The following is a 23,682-nucleotide window of genomic DNA, read 5'->3' as shown; positions in this document are numbered from 1 at the left end:
CAAATTCTATAACCTTGATCCATAGATCAATTTGAAGGGCATCAAACTTAGTTTCAGATTTGGCAGGAGTTTTGAGTGCATTTTTTCAAACTGTTCACACCTTCTTTCCTCGAAACTGACAAAAGAGTTTGATCTTGATCATAGTCTGATTCAGGGTTTGAGTCGGATAAGATTTTTCCTGAACTATCTTTCTCGAAAGGGTTTGATAATTCAATTACTTATTTTACTGAATTTCTTTCTTTGAATATTCACTTAGCTAATTTCTAAATTAGTTACGAATTCCAATGAGAAATAAAATAATCATTTATCTGAATATTTTGATCTCGATAGATTTCTTGAATTTTAGTTTTACAATCTGTGTGAATATAAAATAGTAGAAATTTCTCTCTTAGAGTATTTAATTATTCATTTATCAAATACTTATAGAATTTAAACATAGAATTTAAGAGAATTATAATTTTGATATAAAAGTTCTTTATGCATCTATTTATGCATAAAAATAAACTTCAATGGGAATAACACTTATATAAAAAAATCCTTTTATGCATCTATTTATGCATAAAATCAAATTTAATGGAAATAACACTTTTATATAAAAAAATCCTTTTATGCATAAAATCAAATTTAATAGGGATAACACTTTTAAAATAAAAAGAAATTTTCTTTATGCATCTTTCTATGCATAAAAATCAATTTTAAAAAGAATAACAATTTTGTAATTAAAAATTTTTCTTTATGCATCTTTCTATGCATAAAAATCAGATTTAATAAGAATAACACTTTTATAATTTAAAAAAATCCATTATGCATCTTTCTTTGCATAGAAATTAAATTTAATAAGAATAACACTTTTATAATAAAAAAATTTCCATTATGCATCTTTCTATGCATAGAAATCAAATTTAATAGGAGTAACACTTTTATAATAAAAAAATTTTCATTATGCATCTTTCTATGCATAGAAATTAAATTTAATAAGAATAACACTTTTATAATTAAAAAAATTTCATTTTACATTTTTCTATGCATAGAAATTAAATTTAATAAGAATAACACTTTTATAATTAACAAAAATTTCATTATGCATCTTTCTATGCATAGAAATCAAATTTTAATAATTAATATCAGTGATATCCATGCATATTCATAGGTGAATATGTACATGGAGTAATTAGAATATTTCTTTTAGATGCAAAAATGGTGGGAATTACTCTTTTGGAATAACATAAAAACAAACTTTCTTTTTCATAAAATTATGGAAAATTTTACCATAACCTCCTTTGTATGGCTGACCATGTCTCATTTTTATCATCCTTTATTTAACTTAAATTAACCCAAATTAGATTTATAGAACTCTAATCTACACAATTTATTACATTCAAGAGAGTAAACAATAAGAAGAGTTTAATTAATCACTTAGTTACCTTTCTAGGATTAAGAAAGGCTCGAATGTAAAGAAGAGAAGGGGGTGGCCTTTTCCTCAAATGCATAGCATTTGAATTTAATTCAATCAACTATAAAACATAAAAAATCAAGAAAACCATAGATTTAAAATTTGTAAATAAGTAAGAAAATTAGCTTACATGAAGCTTGTAAGCTCTCCTTTGGCTTGAGGGATTGAGGGTTCTACTCTTGTTTGAAGCAAGAGTGGCCACCAATTCACTTTGGAGAGGATTAGGCTAAAAACAATTGAATTATTAAGAAATTCAATGTAGATGGCTCAGGACAAGAGTAGAGTAACAGTGCATAAACACCATTAAGCTTTTACAAAGGGGGAGGATTCAATTTATAGGAAAAAATGAACCTCTAGCCAAGCAAACTTATTCTAGAATTTTCCAGATCAGTTTGGTCAATTTTTTACCATTTTTGGGTCAGTGCAGCTTACTTTTTGGATCTAGTTTTGAAATAGGAGAGAGGAGAGACGAAATATCTCATTTTATTGATTAAAAATTGGGGGTAATGATGAGAAAAAAGCGCCTACTTCATGAGGGGAGATCTCCACTCTAAGGTGTCCAAATTTAATTTTTTTACTCTTCTTTGGTCCTTAGTCCACTCTTCGTCTTATGTGAGCATTTACTCATTTTTGGGGGGTTTTTATTTTATTCTTCAATTTATCACCTCCCTACATTTGGATTAATCTTATTGGTCCATAAGAACCTTAATCTAAAATTTTCAAAAAATCTAGACCCTTAGGCTAAGGTTTTTTGTGCACATTATAATTTATTTCTAATGCACCTTAGGAATTTCTTTTTAAACTTGTGCTTCGGGGATTTTTCCATCCAAAGATATCTAAAATCTAAATTATCTCTCTTTAAAATATTTTCTCTCTCTAGGCCAAAACAGGTAGAAATAAGATCTTTTATTATTCTGAAAAGGGGATTGATTACAGGGGAAGAAATGTGACATCTTGAGGGGAGGAATCTTACAACCTCTCCCACTTGAGAAACGCGAGATATCCTCATCTCGTAAACTGGGGGTAATCCTGCATCAGTTTGGCTTCTTTATCTCAAGTGGTGTCTTCAAAAGGATAGAACTTCCATTTGACTAATAATTCTCTCAGAATTCTGTTCTTGAGAACCTTCTCTCGAACATCAAGGATTTCTTCAGGCTGGAGTTCCATCTGCCCTTGGGTTGAAGAAGTTAAGAGTTCATCAATAAGCACATGATTCGAGCTCGGTACATACTTCTTAAGTAGGCTCACATGAAATACATTATGTACTTTGAGATGAGGAGGTAGAAGAAGTTCATAGGCTAAGTCACCTACTTTCTTTGTAATCAGATATGGCCCACAGTATCTGGGGGATAACTTCTTGTACTTCCCAAGAGATAGAGAACTTCTTTTGGGGCGCACTCGAATGAAGACCATATCCACTTCTTTGAATTTTCTATCTAATCTTTTCTTATCTGCATACTACTTTTGCCTATCCTATGCAGCTTTTATATCCTTACGGATTGACTGCATTTGCTTCTCCATGTCATCAAGCATCTATCTGGACATCTTGACCCTAATAAATGGGTCGGACCAAGTTAGTGGTGTTAGGCAGTCTTGTCCATACAGAGCTTTGAAAGGGCTCATCCCTATACTTCGGTGATAAGAAGCATTGTAGGCAAATTTGACTAGGTGCAGATAGCTTAACCACTTCTTGGGTTCCCTGCCACCACAGCATGACCGAAGTATATCTTCGATTACTTGTTTCACCCTTTTTGTTTGACCATTGGTCTTAGGGTGGTAAGCTATGCTGAGATCCAAGAAAGTTCCTACTACTTCAAAGAATGCAGTCCAGAATCTTGACGTGAATTTGGGATCTCGATCGCTTACTATTCTCTTGGGTAGGCCATGCAATCTGAAGATTTCCTTGAGGAACACTCAAGTCACATCCACTACAGTGTAGGTTTCTTTTACTGGAATCAAATGGGCAACTTTGGTTAGTCTGCCAACTACCACGAAGATGGAGTTGTAAAGCTGATTGCACTGAAGGTAGTCTAGTAATAAAATCCATACTGATTCATTCCCACTTCATCTGGCGGATGTCTAATGGATGTAACTTCCCATGCATTTTTACTCTCTCGGCTTTGACTTTCTGACATATTAGGCATTGACGTACATGATTAAGTATATCCTTTTTTAGTCCAGGCCAAAAGAAACTTTTCTTTACAGACATGTAGGTCTTGATGAAACTTGGATGTCCTGCTATAAGGCTGGGCTTCATTCAGAATTTGACCTTTAGTTCCCTCATCATTGGGAATGCATAGCTTGCTATTATAATACGTAATTCCTTCATTCACTACCCTTGAACTCGGTTCAACTCTTGAGGAGTTTTGCTTTCCTGCTGCATAAGTAGGGTAGCAATAGGGCCAAAGAATCTATCCTGCATGATCTTGTCTCTTGCTTCATTAATGAATGAATTTGACACCATTGTGATTGCACAAGCAAGGAGGCTTTTCTGCTAAGTGCATCTGCTACCACATTTTCTTTGCCTAGGCGGTACTTGATTTTAAAATCAAATTCCTACAGGTTCTGCATCCACCTTCTTTGGCGCATGTTGAGATCCTTCTGAGTGAAGATCCACTTTAAGCTTTGATGATCTGTCTCATCAAAGTAAATCTTTGACCCAGTAGGTAATGTCTCCACCCACAACTTCAAAGCATAGACTACTGAAAAAAGTAGCTCCAGGTTGTGGTGGTGGATAGTATAATTTCTCTCATACGTTTTGAGTTTTTGGGATTCATAGGCCACTGCATAACCTTCTTGCATGAGCGCACCTCCCAAGCCAAAACCACTGGCATCAGTTACTACCTCAGGGTAGAGAGAAATTTGGCAACTTCAGAATGGGATTGGTTAGCAAGGCGGTCTTCAGCTTATCAAAAGCGCTCTGACACTTGGCAGACCATTGAAACGGGGTATTCTTCTTGAGAAGATTAGTCAGGGGGGAAGCTATGAGAGCATACTTAGGTATAAAAAATCTATACCAACCAGTTAATCCCAAGAATCCTCTGACTTCTTTCACTATCTTTGGTTCAGGCCAATCTATGACTACTTGGACTTTTACGGAATCTGGAGAAATTTCGTCTTTGGATACCAGAAAGCCCAAGTATTCAACATGGTCGCGACAGAGAAAGTGCATTTGCTCTTTTTTGCAAAGATTTGTTGCTTCCTTAGAATCTCAAGAACTTTACGGACGTGAGCTTCATGGTCAGCTGCATCTTTTGAGTAAACAAGAACAAAACCATCCAAGTATTCTCTGAGAATGTCCTGCATCTTTTGAGTAAATCAGAATATCATCAAAGACAACAAGAACAAAACCATCCAAATATTCTCTGAGAATGTCCTGCATTAGGCGATTGAATGTAGCTGGGGCATTTGTCAATCCAAACGGCATGATAGTAAATTCATACTGCCCATAGCGAGTATTGATGGCTGTCTTTGGGATATCTTGATCATCATTAATCTTGATCTGGTAATACCCTTATTTGAGATCTATCTTTGTGAAGATCTGGGCTCCATTTAGCCTGTCAGAAGCTCATCGATTCTGGGGATAGGATACTTATTCTTAACTGTCACAGCTGATTGAGACCTCTATAATCCACACAGAGTCTTAATGTTCCATCCTTCTTTTTCTGAAAGAGAACTGGCGCACCCCAAGGTGAAACACTGGGTCTTACAAACCCTTGTTCTAACAGCTGCCTAAGCTGTTCCTTGAGTTCAATGGCTTTAGGGACTGGCATTTTGTACCTGCGCTGGGCTATTGGCTGAGCTCCGGGGGTCAATTAAATCCCATGATCTACTTCTCGAATCGGAGGCATCTCAATTAGCTCTGCTAGGAATAAATCATCATACTTAACCATTCTTGTTCTTTAGCCTTTAACTTTGTGTCTACCAGATTCATTTTGACAACATAAATGAGCTGCTTCTTTCTAAGTCCTTTTAGTAACCTAGAAGCTTTTACTAATTGTAGATCTGGGGATCTAGAAATTCGAGTTCCTTGAACTTTGTTCTCGTGAAGGTCACGGAAGGAAATGGTTCCATTGTGATAGTGAATGTCAGCTTGATTTTTATGGAGCCAATCCATTCTAAGGATTCCGTTGAAAACTCCCAAAGGTAAGGCTCTGAACTGGCAGTCAGTTACATTCCTATCTAGGTTAAATTGAATACGATCTGTCTCATGTGAGTGAAAAGAATCTTCCCAACTGGCCAATTCAACTTGCATAGGTTTCCCTGATTTGTGTTCTAAGACTAGCTTACGCAAGCATCCTGGGGAAATAAATGAATGAGTACTATGCCTGAATCAATAAAAAGCTTAAATGGCTTACCCTTATACTCAGCTAGAGCATGGATGACAAAGAATTGATGATTTGGCCCTTGGTTTTCTATCGCGGCATAAATCTGACCTCTTTCCTCTTCCACTACTTCTGCTATCGTAACTGCTCTGGCTGTTGTGCAGATTTGGGCGGAACTATTTCTCTTTGGTTACCTCAGTTCTGGGAGAGAGTTCTGAGACTACTCTGAACAGAGGTAGATGGTTGAGCTGGAGTTCTAAGACTACTCTGAACAGAGGTAGATGGTTGAGCTGGAGTCCTCCTGGGATTGCCCTGATTTTGGCAAGATGGACCCTGATTTGACTGATACGAAGAAGGGGTTGGTCTCTGCACTTTGGGTCCTTGACTTCCCTGTCCTCTTGACTTCCCTGTCCTCTTGACATGGCAGGAGTCGGGCAGTCTTTAAGCTGGTGACCGAAACCCTGACACCCAAAACACGTGTTCTCACTTATAAGCTCATCCCTCTGAATCCTTGAAAGAGGTGGGGATCCTGACAAAGTGTTCTGAGGGAAGGGTCTTCCTTCACTTCTGAATCTCCCAGCATCTTGATTTTGATTAGGGCCTTGCTGCCTCTTTGGAGGTGGAAAGTTTGAATCACTTCCTAGGGTTTGAAACCTTTTTAAGTTTGAGGGTGCAGGCTTCGGCGGGACCTTAACAACAAATACTTTGGCAAAGTCCTTTGCCATTCTGACAGCTTCTGCCATTGAGACTGGTTTGGCATTTTTCACTAAAGTGTCCAATGGCTTGTTCATCCCTCGAATGAATCTGGCCATCAACTGCTCTTCATCCAAAAGTGGAGAGTATTTGAGGAGAAGGGCAAGTGCCTGATGATATTCTTCAATTGTCTGGCTATCCTGCTTCAGTTCCAAGAACTCATTCATTTTGGTTTCCAGGAAGCCCGAAGGACAGAACCTCTTCTTGAGGTAAGCTTTAAGATCTAACCAAGTCTGGATATTTTGGTCGAGACGGTTTGTCTTATTAAGAGACTAAGGTTATGTGAAAGGGGAGGAGAAGGGTGTGTGTGTGAATGGACTTATGGTCCGCTAGCTCACCTATTTAAAGGTGGAGCTAGAAGGCATTGCATAGAGCAAGAAGCCTAGTTGTAATAAGCAAGATATTTTCTTGTATTTTGTGAGTCTCTCTCCTCCACATCTTTGATCTAGCATGAGCACCACGAAATTCTAACATGGTGTCTAGAGCTTGGAAAGATTAGGCCTCTTTTGTGGTGTAGAATAGGTCAATTTTCTTCTTTTTTCTTTGTGGAGCTAAACCTCCTGCCAGTGGAGCAGCTCCAGCAACTCGTGGAGGCAACAACTCGTCGTGGAGCTTTCAACTAGGAAAGTGAAGAAGACCTTTAGGCGCTCGAGCTCGTACAGCCAATCGACGGATTCCTCCTCTCCTGGCCACGACATTGCAGTGTGAGCAGGCCGGCGCAGATATCTGGCTGCCGTCGATGCCGTACAACGATTCGCCGTCTGCAGGCGATTATAAGCTATGAGAGCTTAGGGCTTTTGAAGCCCATAACCTCAAGGTCATACAGTCCAAATTTTAGCCCTAATGGCTACTCCAAGCGTTCGCTACAATGGAAAAACCAGGCTGCTCCCCTTGAAAGCCATTGAAGCGTCCATTAAAGCTTCAAAATCAAGCTTCTTTTTGCTCTAATCCTCTCCTCTTAGCTCTAATCACTTAAGTGCTCTTGTGAGGGTTTGTTTGCTGATCCTAATTTGAGTTTGAAGTGGTGGGCATACACCATGAGGTATTCATGAGCCTCATTCTCATCAAGCTCCATCAACATCTTCAAGTGCACAAAGCTTTTCAAAGTGTGCTTATAAGCACTAATAGTGTTAATTAACACTAATGAGGCTTCTAATCCAACAAAAGGGAGTCACTCCAAAGTGTTTTTAAACACGAAGAGTGTTCTTAAACACTAATGGTGAATCTAATCACCAATGCAAGTGTCATTAGATGCTAGAAATGTGCTCTTAAGTACTAATCATGTTTTTAAACACTAATGGTGATCTTAGTCACCAAACAAAGTTTTCATTGACACTAATGAAGCTAATATCCATCAGAATTAGTGGTTGGGCACAAACCCTAAGTGCTAAACCATAAAATTTACCATCTTAATCTCCTTTTTTATGTAACATCCTTGGCTTGATTAAGGGTTGTTGCACTCTCATAAGCCTTTCTCTTTCTACTTAAGCCAAAATATCAAAATTTCTAGTTTTTTCTTCTTCATAAATCAGCCCATTACTCTCTAGTAATCTCCTTCAATACCCAATGTCAAAGGACAACACCCAAATTAAGAAGTTCTCAGGAGAGGGCTTCCACACTTGGTAAGTCCTTGTCAAGTACAAGATGATGTCAAAAGGTTTTTGGCCATTCATCTCCGGCACACTAAGGTTATTGATGGAACTAAGGCTGAAGATATTGAAGATGATGAGAGGGCACAAGCCATCATCATGCTTCATCTTGATGAGGCTCTCATTCACCATGTGGACCAGCTTCTGACTGCAAAGGAGAAATGGGATGAGCTTGATAAGCTCTATGGAGCTCGTGGTAAGAATTCCAAGATCTCACTTAAAATTGAATTTTTCAGCTTGGAACTCAAAGAGGGAGACGGCATCGGAGCCTTCATCTCTCACTTGAAGGGCCTTATGGCTCAACTTGCATCAGTGAATGCGAGTGTGAGATCCCTCTGCCCCCTCCGCTCACTGGACTCCCGGTAACTGACAGAGCGGAAGCAGCCCCCTCCGCTCACTGGACTCCCGGTAACTGACAGAGCGGAAGCAGCCCCCTCATGTGCGGGGCAGGGTTTTTCACTCGGGGCCTCGCCCACGAATGTCCGGGCACGAGGCTAGGCTGGTGGCCACTTCGAAAACCGAAACCGGGAAAATTTCCCATGCCCAGAAAGCGGGGAGACGATTCCACCTTTTTGAATTTTCTTAACAAATTTTTCTAACGTGATCATTTCTAAGCTATCCTTCACCTGAATAAACCAGATAGAAGGAAACTATCACTGATATAATTTGATCATATGAGCAATTCAACGCTTTTTTCCTAATCAAGATTAGGCACAGTCGTTGATCCACTCAATCGAGAAATTTATCAGGGAATTAACTATCTACTCAAATCCTAGCGTAATCCTAAGATTTTTCAGTTTGATTATTAAAACTCCACTGATTCCAGCCTAACCCCATCCGGCCCATGGGTTAGCCACCACCCTACCACTGGAATCGGTGGAACCAAACAAGTACTCACCCACCCATAATTGAAATGCCTTTCTTAACTTTAGCTTTAGAAATTAGAAAACAGATACGCACACTAGAATCCTTGATCTCTCATCAGGGTAATCTACCCATCATTTGACTGATTGTCCAACTAGATTCTTGGTGATTTCGGTCAAAGAAAAACTAGTTTAATTCAACGGTAGTCTATTCTTTATATTTAGGAACTGGAATTGGTCACGAAGTTTTTTCTTGATTTAGATCGAGAGATGGACAAGTAGGTTTACTGTCCATCCCTCTCGTAGTCTAATCATTCGGTTTAGTTCTAACAAGGATTTTCTTTAGATAAACATCTATTTTTGGGTAAATACCAATTTAGTGATTTAACCACATAAAATATCTAAAGATATTCTTTCTACCATTTAATTTCTCAACCTTAATTCCCTAGGTAGAATTATGGTGAAAATTCATCTTTTGACACCAAAAATTAATTCAAATATTTCTTTACTTAAATATCATAAAAATTCTTCTTTTAACTAAATACCAATATCTTTTTTTTAATAGGCTAAAAATTCCTCTTTTTCTCATTTAATGAGTGCAATCCAATTGTCATGGGAATTTCTCTTTTATTATAAAATAAATCTATCCAAAATTCCTCTTTAAATTAAATAAAAATATTCAATATTCCAAATATACCAAGAGTTCTACTTTTACCATTTAAATGATTGAATTCCAAATATGATGGGAATTCCTCTTTTATCATTTAAATTTTTACTATGCATAAAAATAAATGTAACTAAAATTTCTCTTAAAATTAAATAAAAATATCCATTAATTCCATTATACTAAGAATTCCACTTTTCTCATTTCAATGATTGAATTCCAAATATGATGGGAATTCCTCTTTCATCATTTAAAGTTATTCAAAAATAAATTTAACTAAGATTTCTCTTTAATTTTAAATAAAAATATTCATTATTTTAATATACCTATTTTTCTCTTTCTCCATTGAAATACATGAATCTCCATTATCATGGGGATTCCTCTTTTATCATAAAAATAAAATTACTAAAAATTTCTCTTTTTCTCTAATTAACTATTTATGCATAAACATTAAAAGTTTATTTTCCATGGATATGATGAGAATTATTCATTTAACATAGGATGACTAATCCTAGAATATAGTAGGAAGTTCTCTTTTCACATTATGTATAAAAATGATTTATGTGCTAATTTCTAAAAATTTTGCCATAGCTTTGTTGCTGCTATTACTGATATTTTTTAATAATTTTGAAAAGCATAAGATTTAGTAATACACTTATGATAGATTAACTATCAATAGATCTAAATCCAATTCATGGATCTAAATCATAATTTTATCATAATTTATGTAACATAAAAGCATTAAAAAGCTATTTTTTAAGCCTCTAGTTTGACGAGTATAGAGTTTGATTTTAGAACTGAGAATTGCTCCATGAGAAGAATCATTTGAATAGAGAATTGGTCATAGGAATGACCATTCTTTGGGGGGGAGAGAGATATACATAAAAAACATCCATAAATGTAAACTATTTGTGATTAATCATTATAATTCTTTGGAGAGCTTCATTTGAATTGAAAAACCATTCATTGGAATACTTTTCAAGCTTGAGAGGGGTTGAGAAGTGAAAAACATTTAGAAGATTAAAGAAAAACCATAAAGTCACATCTTACCTCTTGTTTTGGTTGCTTCTCTATTCTTAGGAGAGGCCCCCAACCAATCAATTGGATAGTATGTTGAGAGAAAAGCTCCAAGGAGGGTTGAAGAGAGAGAGAAGCTCCAATCTCTCCAAATTGTAGAGGATTTTTAGAGGATAATAGAAATATGCTTATTCTAATGTAATATTGGCATGGTCTAGTTCACATATGAGAATACAAAACAATGAGGGTCTATTTTTAGGTGAGGAAGGCCACTAACTGAGTCCAACTAAGTTCTAGAATTTTCCAGCTTCAGTTTGTCTGAATTTGGACAAGATTTGGACCAGTTTAGCTCCCTTTTTTATTTGGTTTAATCGAGGAGAGAGGAGAGATAAAAATATCTTAATATTTTTGAATTTAAAACTCATTCACATGTGTGAAATAGGCACCTCCTTGAAGTCTCCCCCTTTCCTTACCAAGGGGTCAAAATTGTATGATTACTCCAAAATATCTCATTTTTTTAGTAATATCTCATAGTTTTTAACTAATAAATCCTATACTAAGTCAACTCTTCATCTTATGTGGGAATTTACTCATTTTTACGTATTTTCTTTTATTCATTGGGTTTATCTCATCCCAACACTTGGATTAATCTTATTGGTCCATAGGAACCTTAATTAGATCATAATCCAAAATTTTTAAAAAATCTTGACCCTTAGGCCAAGGTCTTTTAAATCATTTTTAATTGATTCCTAATGCACCTTGGAAAATGTATTTTGATTTTTTTGTTACAAGGAAATATATTTTTGATATTAGGAGAATTTGTTTATCCAAAAAAATCTCAATATTGAATTACCACTCTCTAGAAATTTTCATCTCTAGGCAAAAACAAGGAAAAACAATATTTTCTTGTATTTAAAAATAGAGACTCATTGTCCAACTAGATTCTTGGTGATTTTGGTCAAAGGAAAACTAGTTTAATTCAACGGTAGTCTATTCTTTGTATTTAGGAACTGGAATCGATCACGAAGTTTTTGCTTCAGAGATCGAGAGATGGACAAGTAGGTTTACTCTACCTCTCTCTCGTAGTCTAATCATTTGGTTTAGTTCTAACAAGGATTTTCTTCAGATAAACATCTATTTTTGGGTAAATACCAATTTAGCAATTTAACCACATAAAATATCTAAAGATATTCTTTCTACCATTTAATTTCTCAATCTTAATTCCCTAGGTAGAATTATGGTGAAAATTCATCTTTTGACACAAAAAAAAAATTCAAATATTTCTTTGCTTAAATATCATGAAAATTCTTCTTTTAACTAAATACCAATATCTTTTTTTTTTTGAATAAGCTTAAAATTTCTCTTTTTCTTATTGCAATCCAATTGTCATGGGAATTCCTCTTTTATTATAAAATAAATCTATCTAAAATTCCTCTTTAAATTAAATAAAAATATTCAATATTCCAAATATACAAAGAATTCTACTTTTACCATTTAAATGATTGAATTCCAAATATGATGGGAATTTTTCTTTTATCATTTAAATTTTTATTATACATAAAAATAAATGTAACTAAAATTTCTCTTAAAATTAAATAAAAATATCCATTAATTCCATTATACTAAGAATTCCACTTTTCTCATTTAAATGATTGAATTCCAAATATGATGGAAATTCCTCTTTCATCATTTAAATTTATTCAAAAATAAATTTAACTAAAATTTCTCTTATAAGATTCCTCCCTCTAGTTTTTGAGGTGTGCAGGTGTAAGAACCTCCCCTTCTGATCTTATAATTATTTCCCTCTCTAAAATAAAAGAAAGATCATGTTTTACCCTGTTTTGGCCTGGAGAGAGAAAATGTCTAGAGGGAGGTAATTTAAAATTGAGATATTTTTGGATATAAAAATCCTCCTAGTGTCTAAAATGGTTTTCCCCTCCTGAAACAAAAATTCAAAAAGAAATTTCCTAGTGTCTAAAATGGTTTTTCCGTGAAACAGAAATTCAAAAAGAAATTTTCAATGTGCAATTGGAATTAATTAAAAATAGGTATAAAGGACCTTAGCCTAAGGGTCTAGATTTTTAAAAAAATTTGGATTATGGTCCAATTAAGGTTCCTATGGGCCAATTGGATAAATCCAAGTGTAGGGAGGAGATAAATTGAAGAATAAAAGAAAAACCCCCCAAAGATGAGTAAATGCTCACATAAGATGAAGAGTGGACGAAGGACCAAAGAAAAGAATTAAAAAACTGAATTTTGACATCTCAGTGTGGGAATCTCCCCTCATGAAGTAGGGACCTTTTTCTCATCATTACCCCTAATTTTTAATCAATAAAATGAGATATTTTCATCTCTCCTCTCTCCTATTTCAAAACTAGATCCAAAAAGTAAGCTAAACTGACCCAAAAATTGACCAAACTGATCTGGAAAATTCTAGAATCAGTTTGCTTGGTTAGAGGCTCACTTTTTCCTATAAATAGAAGCCTCTCAGTTTGTAAAAGCTTAATGGTGTTTATGCACTATTACTCTACTCCTGTTTCTGAGCCATCTCCTGTTCTGAGCCATCTACATTAAATTTTTTAATAATTCAATTATTTTTGGCCTAATCCTCTCCAAAGTGAATTGGTGGCCACTCTTGCTTTAAACAAGAGTAGAACCCTGAATCCCTCAAGCCAAAGGAGAGCTTACAAGCTCTATATAAGCTAATTTTCTTACTTTGTTTACGAATTTTTAATAAAAAATCTATGGTTTTCTTGATTTTTATGTTTTGCAAATGTTGAATTGAATTCAAATGCTATGCCTTTGATAAAGAGGCCACCCCCTTCTCTTCTTTACATTGCAACCTTTCTCAATCCTAGAAAGATTAACTATGTGATTAATTAAACTCTTCGTATTATTTACCCTCTTAAATTTAGAAAATTGTGTAGATTAGAGTGCTATAATTCTAAATTGGGTTAATTAAGTTAAATAAAGAAAGATAAAAATGAGAAATGGTGTAGATTAGAGTGCTATAATTCTAAATTAAGTTAATTAAGTTAATTGTGTAGATTAGAGTGCTAAATTGGGTTAATTAAGTTAAATAAAAAAAGATAAAAATGAGAAATGGTCAGCTATACAAAGGAGGTTATGGCAAAATTTTCTAAAATTTTGTGAAAACAAAAGTTTGTTTTTATGTTATTCCAAAAGAGTAATTCCCACCATGTTTGCATCTAAAAGAAATATTCTAATTACTCCATGTACATATTCACCTATGAATATGCATGGATATCATTGATATTAATTATTAAAATTGATTTCTATGGATAGAAAGATGCATAAAGAAATTTTTTTATTATAAAAGTGTTATTCTTATTAAATTTGATTTCTATGTATAGAAAGATGCATAAAGGAATTTTTTTAATTATAAAAGTGTTATTCTTATTAAATTTGATTTCTATGCATAGAAAGATGCATAAAAGAATTTTTATTATTATAAAAGTGTTATTCTTACTAAATTTGATTTTTATGCATAAAAAGATGCATAAAGGATTTTTTTATTATAAAAGTGTTATTTTTATTAAATTTGATTTTTATGCATAGAAAGATACTTAAAGGAAACTTTTTTATTATAAAAGCGTTATTCTTATAAAAAATGATTTTTATGCATAAATAGATGCATAAAGAAATTCTTTTTATTTTAAAAGTGTTATTCCTATTAAATTTGATTCTTTGCATAAATAGATGCATAAAAGGATTTTTATTTTATATAAAAGTGTTATTCCCATTTGAAATTGATTTTTATGCATAGATAGATGCATAAAGAATTTTTTTAGCAAAATTAGAATTCTCTTAAATTCTTTGTTTAAATTCTATGAGTATCTGATAAATTAATAATTAAATACTCCAAGAGAGAAATTTCTATCATTTTATATTCACATGGATTGTAAAAAGCGAGTCAGTGTTCACAACTACCCCACATAAGTGACTAGAGTGCACATAAGTAGTCTTAATAAAACAAATGGGGAGGAATTGGAGTGTTCACAAAAATCCACATGCATGACCAAAGTGCACATCAGGCCAAAGTATAAGAAATGAAGGGGACTAGAGTGTTCAAAATTGACCCATAAATGTGCCACAATGCACACAACTAGTTTTAAAAAGTAATTTGAATATAGCTAGAGTGGTTAAAGTAATTTGAATATAGCTAAAGTGTTCATAATTGGTCTACCTATGTGAACAGAGTGCAAAAAAGTAGCTGAAACACAAACATAGAAAAGACAAACAAGGTAGAGTATTGGCAACTAGCCCATAACGGTGTAGAGTATGCATAACTAGCTTAAATTCACATGCATTAGCACATCCACTATATAAGAGTAGGATTAAAGTTTTCATTCAAAGACAAACTATCTAAGCTGAAGCTACTACATTAACTTAGCCAAAAAAAGTTAAAATTATAAAGGAATAAAATGAGAGATAAATTAGAAAAAAACTTCCTATTATTTTTTTAAAATGCATTAAAACATACGATTCTAAGTGCCCACACATGATTCTAAGTGCCCACACATGATTCACATATGTAACTAGGGGTGGTCATAGAGAATCAAAACACACACATGGTGAAGGTGCACACACCTAGCCCACATATGTGATGATGGTGGTCATGCAAAACCATACATAAACAGAGACATACATAGTCCAAAAGCACACATACCTCGCTAACATACATGATCATAGTGGTCATAAAAAACTATACACACGTGACACAAAGATACACACATGGTCTAAACCACACACACTTGGCCCACATACATGACCAGGGTGGTCACAAATAACCACACACACAAACACACACATGGTTCAAAGTGCGGGGTGGTCACAATTAACCACACACACAAACACACACATGGTTCAAAGTGCGGGGTGGTCACATGGCACATATGTGACCAGGGTGGTCACACACTTGTCCCATAATATATGTGACCAATGAGGTCACACACACAGTTCAAAGTGCACACACCTAGTTCACATATGTGACCAGGGTAGTTCTTTATTACCAGGGTGGTCACAAAGATCTACCACCATACACAAACATGGTTCAAAGTGCACACACTTACCCCATAAATGTGATCAGGGTGGTCATATATGTGGGCTAGGGTGGTCATAGAGAATCACACACACACACGCACACGCACACACACACACACACACACACAGAGTCCACAAATGTGACTAGGGTGGTCACGTGTGGGGCCAAGGTGGTCACAAAGAACCACACACACACATATAGAGAGAGAATGAAGAGAGAGTTCACCTGCTCTCTCTCTCTCTCTCTCTCTCTCTCTCTCTCTCTCTCTCTCTCTCTCTCTCTCTCTCTCTCACACACACACACACACACACACACACACACGAAAGCTTTTTTTTTTCTGGAATGAATACATTTCAAATCGTCACTTATCCAGGAATATTTTTTATTTAAAAAATTCAATCAAAAAGTTTCGATCAAAAGTTTTCGATCCAAAATATTTCAAGCATAAAGCTTTCAATTCTATTGGAAAAAAATAAATTTTATACATTATTCAAACCTATATTCGAAGAGTTCATGAATACACTTAAATAGTTCGTATAGAAATAATATACGACCCATATAATGTAACTTAGGTCCTCAGTTGATTGTATAGTTGAAAATTTATGGTGGAAGGGTATGAGGTTACCATAGACATGAAATATTAGGCCTAGCTCCTGGCTCCTAAGTGTGAGGCCTAGGCCATGAGCACTTAACGCGAGAGAGAAGATGTTGCCTGGCCTTTGGGTGACCTAGGCCCGTTTCATCTCTCTAGCAAAAGTGGTTATTTGATAAAATAATCTTACAAATTTACAAGTCATATATGTTATATATATATATATATGTATATATATATATATATATATATAGAGAGAGAGAGAGAGAGAGAACTTACCTCCTTCAAATTTTTAACCTATAACAAGGGCTTCAAAATGATCCAAGCTTCAATTTTGAGACCTTTTTGTTGAATTTGCAGGCATCAACAAATGATGCCCAAAAATTTCTTTGACATTGAGAATGTGCTATAAATTTAAGCATTGAAATAAGAGCTTCTCAAATTTCCCCACATCCTAGGTTCTAACATCATCCCACATCCTCTGCTCTACAAATCATCCCACTCATGCCTATAACCCAGATAAACCAATCAAAATTAAGGTGATGATCAAAAGTAATTTGGCTTTTCCATTAAATATAACTTAAATGTGTAATTTTATTCTTAAAAATTAAAGGTAATGCCAAATTGCACTCGAGATTTTTAAATTACACTACAAATTGGGTTTTCAAGCACTGGTGGCAAGGTCATGGGCATGTGTTTTATATCTGATGACAATCATTCCCTCCCTTATTTTCTTCTTTTAGATGCTAACTCATGTTTTCTTTCTTTGCTGTAGAGAAATTTTTGAAGAAGAGAAGAAGGGAGGGCCTACACACAATTAGCACATGTCCGCCCTATGTGTAAAGCCCTATATTACAACCCAACTTTAGTTACATGGTGTGTATTGATCACTTACACAAGAACCCACTAATTTTTGAGCTACATCCACCCATTTTGTTAGACACTCGTTTATTTCTAGGATTAAATATACTTGGTAATCACATCTTATATATATAAGAATGTACCATGAAAATAAAATCATTTTAAAATATTCTCCGTACGACTCTTAGAACATTTATTAACTCTTGTAATTTCTAGGAATAATCAGTTAGGGTGAACAACAATTGTTTTAATATTCTTGCTCAATGGGCATGCTTTTTTGAGCTTTTTGTTTCCAATAAAAAATGCGGTTAAGGTTGATGGTCATTCTTTTTGGCTCTACCTTTTTTTCCTTAACTAAAATTGGGGAGGGGATAATATAAGTATTTATTGGTTTATATGTATATTTTTTGAATTGCCAAGGTTCCTTGATGGATGGGTTAGGATGATGAGTTTCGGCTTCTTATACTTTAACCACCAACCAATAGGGGCAGGCCCCATGAAATTTCCATCTTATTTTTCACTGGTGATGAGAATGGAATGTTTGTTGTGGATGTTGAGACTCGTGAGTTGTGAGTTGTGAGTTGTGAGGATGGGAACTTCTAGAAAAATCTGGGCAAAAGCCTAGATTTTTCCTTGGGTGTTCTGTACCTTTTTTTCCTTGACTAAAATTGGGGAGATGATAATATAAATATTTATTGGTTTATTGGTAATTTTTTTTTCGTACGTGCATATTCACTCAGACATTAGACTTTGTAAGGTTAAAAAGCTTATGAAGTCTAAGGTTAGAAAGGTTATCAAGCATTTTTCCAAAGAGGTCACAAATTGTAAGGTCAAGAAGTTGTCATTTTCAAGAGTTTTAAAAAATGCACTTGCAAAATAATGTACAGAAATGTAAGAAAGATAATTGTATTCATAGGAGGGCGAAAAGTTGATATTTACAAAGGTTAAATTCACCAGCGAGCTACTTACATGTGGAATTGAAAATGTAAGACACATAACACTACACGAAACAAGCTTCCTCCTCAGTGAGGCCAACAAACTTACATACTTTAGGGGAGAGGGGAAAAAATTCATCTCCATCCACGATGGCCTTTTTGAATTTATATGCCCTTTCCCATACTGATAAATAAGATGTGCTATAGTCATATGGAGATTTAGCTTCTTGATCATCATCAATGACTATGGGATTCACTTGAGTTCTTGGTGTAGTACTTTTTTGCCATGCACATTTTGCTATCCATTACCATTCTCATTTTCATCCTCTTCATCTTGTGTATCCTTTCTTGCATTCATGGGATTGCAATACTTGTTAGGAGAAGGATTCGTGAAGAAAATCTCTTCTATGTCTATACAATGGATCAAGTGAGGGAGTTTTATAACCTTCCACATAGCAGCAGACCTTTCCCTACTCATACCTGAACCTGTCTTTGGAATTATCCACCATGACATTGTCGAGTAGTATCCAATACGAACCATTTTCAGCAGAGTGCCTTGCAATGAAGCGCTGAGCTTATTTGCCATGTAATTATCCATGTATACATATGCTCTTTCAAAAAGGCTAACAGCAGAGCGAACGACAAGCACACTTTATTCTTTAAGTCAGCTTGGCCATATAGAGCGTATAATTGATGTCCTCTTGTTATCTCTTCACAACAATAGCAAATATATTGTGTGAGAAGAACTTAAAGTGTGGTTTCTGCAAGTCTTTCATATAGTAACCCACCATGCCTTCAAAAGGTGTGCATTTTTATATGTCTAAGTCCTCTCTACACATAACCAACCCTCCCTCTCAGGCTTAAAGAAATCCCATCCTAAATATCTTTTTATGGTTTTGCCTATACTTATCAAGGATGGCACGATTAAACGATCTGAAAAATGCAAGTGGTTCAAGGTGCCACCTTTTTCAAGTGCAAAAGGACCTTTCAAACACTCCATTCTAACTAATTCCTCTAGGGATTCCAAACATGATAATTTGATATCCCCATTCTCGATAGCAACTATCACTGATACTTCGAAAAGCTTTGTTTTTTTCTCTGTTGGGAAAGCTAGAATTTTGTGCACGGAGGGCTCCGAATCAGCATTTTTCTCATTTGCCATTGGTTTTTTTCTCATCAGTGATCACACTTCATTGATCCTTCAAAAAAATAAGTGCATGAAGCTTGTCACATGACATAGTAATAATTAATATACAATAGGAATATGTTGTGGATGCATTGGGTGCATATTAATGAAAAAAATAATTAATATACAATAGGAAAGATGTTGTGGGTGCATATTATGTTCAAGTCAAATACATTCTACTTATTTGAAGGCTTTATGTTTCTACGACATGCAAAGTTTCTTTTTGTTGAAATATTATATTTTACAAATGTTCATTTACAAACCCGAGTGTTTACCATACGCCTCGAGAAGCCCAAATAACAGCAAGATCTTACGACTGAAAAAAGGTGGAAGCATTGTGCTGAACAAAAGCCGAGCGAACCAGCAAACGAACAAACAAGGCAAGACCATGTGACTGGGCTTCCAGAACGCCATCACTGAAAAGAACCACTAGCATGCCATCGCACGATCCGCATGGCCAAAGCGCGATTCCAGAGGTTCGAGAAGCTAAGGAACCGAGAAATGCTCGAAGAATCCTGACGAAAAAAATTGAAACCAACCACCAACGAAAGATGAAGGCACGAGTACAAGAGTCCACTTCCGGAACAACAATATGCAGGAGAAGCGGACCGCAAAAGTAGCACGCCATGGCACTATCACCATGGGGAAGCTTAAGCACGCTTCCAGAACCAGAAGAGAGGAGCATGCGAACCAAAAATACTTTACAAAAGAAAAGAAACAAACGAAGGAGACACATGTTTACCCCGCCACCAATTCGATGCATGTGTCCAAAGTTCGAGTGTGAAAAAATTAATTAATATACAACACGCAAAATGTTGTGGTTGATTGGCCAAGGTTCCTTCTTAAAGGATGGATGAGTGGAGGCTAACCACCAACCAATAGGCAGGCCCCGTGTGAAATTTTCATCTTGTTTTTCACTGGTGAGAAGAGAACGTTTATTTGTGGATGTGGAGAGTCGAGACTCGTGAGGATGGGCGGAAAAATCTAGGCAAAAGCCTAAAGGTGCGCGCATGATTAGAAAAAGCAGTCTACAGGATATCCTGTTCAGCGTGCTGTCTGAACAAAAGCTTATCTTTGTTGTCGTACTCTCCCCATCATGATGAGAGAGCTAGGTGCATTGAACTTGGACACCCTCTGATACTCTCATACCAACTATACTACAACCCGCCCAAGACCCAACTGTCGGGAACCAATTGTCTCTCAGATTTCAATTGATCAGTAGAAGAAGAAACAGCTGCTGCTTGTTTCTCCCAAGCATAGCTCTCTCTCCCAAGCCTAGCTATCGTCATACTAATAATCATGGCTGTATTGTTAGCAGAATCATTAGCCCCATTTCTCAACACCATTTCGCATGACAGCACAACCCTGCCCCATGGTGAAGAAGAGGAGCCGCCTTCGTTGCTGAGGGTGCGGCTGCAGGCCATGACGTGGGCGGCGCAGGCCAAGGACACGGCGCTCGTAGACCTAGAGACGAAGCTGCAACGCGCTTTGGAGGTCGGCGCCGCCGCTAAGGTCCGCAACAAATATCTGGAGCAAGAAATGAGGGCCGCGCGGGTCCGGGAGGAGGCGCTGCGGGGGGAGGTAGCGCGGCTGCAAAGCCAGCTCGAGAGGGTGCAAGCGGCGGAGGAGAAGCTGGCACAGGAGATGGGCGGCCTAGAGGCAGAGGCTTTGCAGCAGGCTCTAGACAGCCGGCGTCTCATCGCTTCGCTCAAAGCCCAAGTACAAGCCCGGCAGGCGACGCCGGAGGACGCCACTCACCAGCTTCGGCCGGGAACCATCCAAGTGTCGGCCCAAATTGGTCCAGACACGCCCAAAGCGGAGGAGAGGTTAGCTTTACAACGACGCCTGGAGGCATCGAAGGCCACCTGCCAGCAGCTTGCCTCGGCCAACACGGACCTGCAGGCGACCTGCCAAAGCCTGCAAAAGGCAATCAAAGAGCTGCAATCTACCGCCCACCATAGCAGCAAAGAAGAAGACGATGATGCTTCTAAACACATGGTGTCTTCCAAGCTAGAGGATCTCGGCATGCGCCTCAAGTTTTGGGTCCCTTCTTCCCTCCCACGCGGCAGCAGCGCAAGAGAGCGCTTCCGAATCCGTGTACATTTTAAGTAGCACACGTGTTTGTGTTGTGTGAGAGCCAGTGAGGCGGCCAGGGCTAAAAAAAATTTGGGCATTCTAGAATTAAGAAAAAACCGCCTGAGATTTCAAGTAAGCCTTACTTATTAAGGAATGATTTTTCATATATTTTAGTTATAAAACTGGTATAACGTAGACATTTTGAAACCAAAACTGGATAGATTTAAGATTTGTTCTTATTTTGATGTTTTTTTCAAGTTCTGAACAGGCCTATAACCCCATTATTTCATTATTTTAACGACCTTTCTTTCGCTTTTATTAAGAAGGGAATATTGAAGGAGTTTCATGATTAACCTTTAAATTTCTTTTGGGTTCAAAATCCAGATCTTCATGTAAGCTCATTATTCCATTAAAATGATAAATTTCAACAACTTTCTTTGCTTTTATATAGGAAGGACATGTCACTTTATTCGCTAAAGGGAATGTTGAAGGACTTTCATGATTAAGCTTTTCTTTTGAACAGCTAAAATTTTCTTCCCCTTATGGAAAAAGATCCCAAGGCTTCAAATTGGAGGGTTGATAAACCAAATTTCTAAAATTCAAGTTTGTAGATTTGAAGCCAACATTTTCTTGAAATATGAATGTAAGTTGGCCAAACAAACCATATGTTCACCAACAACACTAAAGTGTCAATACTCTTTGACAACGCCTATAATAGTCTATGGGATAATATGGAGTTGAACCTTTACGTGGGTTATTTGGGTAATATCAAGGATAACTTTTGCCCAAGTGCATGTGTCTGTATCACCTATACATATAATGTAGTTAGGACCTTTAAAAAAACCATGTCGTGTGTAAACCTCTATGGTTCCTTAAGTGATGCCCTTGGGGTGACAAACATTGAATCCGTTAAGTAGCCTTAAAAATGGATATGGAAGTGAAACAGAAACCCACGAACTTGGGAAAGCGTACCGAGCATCCCCGCTTGAGCATTTATAGATTTTTATTACTTCAAAAATAGGTTACATGGCTATTTTATCCCTTGCTTTCTCCATGTCAAGCTTATCTTTTACAAAAAATAGATAATAAAATATCTAAAAAATCTCACTCCTGTGATAGTCCTCTCGATTGAGAAGACAACCGTGCTTGGTTATAAATATCAATGCACCCATGTAATTAAACACATTAATCATTCCCACATTGGAATCACTCACAATGTCTTTACACGCGTCGCACAATCAAACTCCCACATTGGATTCACTCACAATGTTTCATACACGTCGCATGTATTCACAGAGTTGATCAAACTCACACCACATGTCTCACACATGTTATAGCTAGTTGGATTCACTGACCCAACTTCGGTCACCCTCTAAAGAATTAATCAGATTCGCTCTTAATTCTTATACCACACTTGGGTCACCCTCTCAAGAATTAATCAAAAGAGTTGATCGAATTCACTCACAATCAAACTCACATGTCTCACACATCTCACAACTAGTTGGATTCACTCACAACCAACTTGGGTCACCATCTCAACACTTAATTGTGACAAGTTATCCGTCACAGGTAAATATCACTAAGTATTCGCCTCACAGACATGTAAAAGAGACATTGTATCAAGGACTTCTATGCGTAATAAATTATAGTATCCCATACCACTAGAAATTATCCCACACAAATCTAGAGATAAGTATGTATTAGAATACTCCACACAGGATTAATCTCGTGTTCCATACCACAACACTAATATATCATAAAGTATAGTTCAAGATGGAAGTGCCACTTCCTCCAAGAAGTTCTACTTTTGATGCATAAGAAATCTCCTTGAACTTTACAAAAATCTAAAATAAAATTTAATGTAAAGATAATCAAATGAAATGAATATATTACTTCACAAACTTTAAATTCAAACAAGATAGTTAATAGGTTTTGAAACGGTTTAAATAAACAAGTCTATATCTATACAATTAGCTTAATGTCAAACGAGATGATGATGAAAGATTAATTTACACTTGAAGTTAAAATAAACTTGAATCATAAATATGAAACTTGGCAATCATAAGGGCGAGTCAAGAGTAAGAATCATAAGGGCGAGTCAAGAGTAAGAAGGGCACACCTTAGATTTATTCAATTTCAATGATGTTCTATATTGAGAATACCTCATTGGAAATTAGAGAGGAGAATGAGAAGGCCACGTGAATTGATCAAAATATAATTTTTTTAAAAAACTTAAAAAGTTA

The 23,682-nt window shown here is 36.1% G+C and overlaps 1 protein-coding gene across 1 annotated transcript; it reads left to right on the top strand.

Annotated features, from left to right (window-relative positions):
* Positions 1-20,547: 20,547 nt before the first annotated feature.
* LOC147635102 (uncharacterized) lies at positions 20,548-22,100 on the top strand. The gene has a single exon (XM_086804393.1). It carries the CDS (start codon positions 20,663-20,665, stop codon positions 21,473-21,475), a length of 813 nt encoding a protein of 270 aa, XP_086660519.1. The 5' UTR covers positions 20,548-20,662; the 3' UTR covers positions 21,476-22,100.
* Positions 22,101-23,682: the final 1,582 nt, after the last annotated feature.

Source organism: Cibotium barometz, chromosome 10 (genome assembly GCF_041138505.1).
Source record: "Cibotium barometz isolate CiBa-2024 chromosome 10, ASM4113850v1, whole genome shotgun sequence".
NCBI lineage: Eukaryota > Viridiplantae > Streptophyta > Polypodiopsida > Cyatheales > Cibotiaceae > Cibotium > Cibotium barometz.
Note: the sequence above shows the minus strand (reverse complement) of the source record. Positions and strands in the feature narration are given on the sequence as shown.

Coding starts and splice junctions, on each gene's coding strand:
- LOC147635102 (XM_086804393.1), top strand. CDS start 20,663: ATGGCTGTATTGTTAGCAGAATCATTAGCCCCATTTCTCAACACCATT.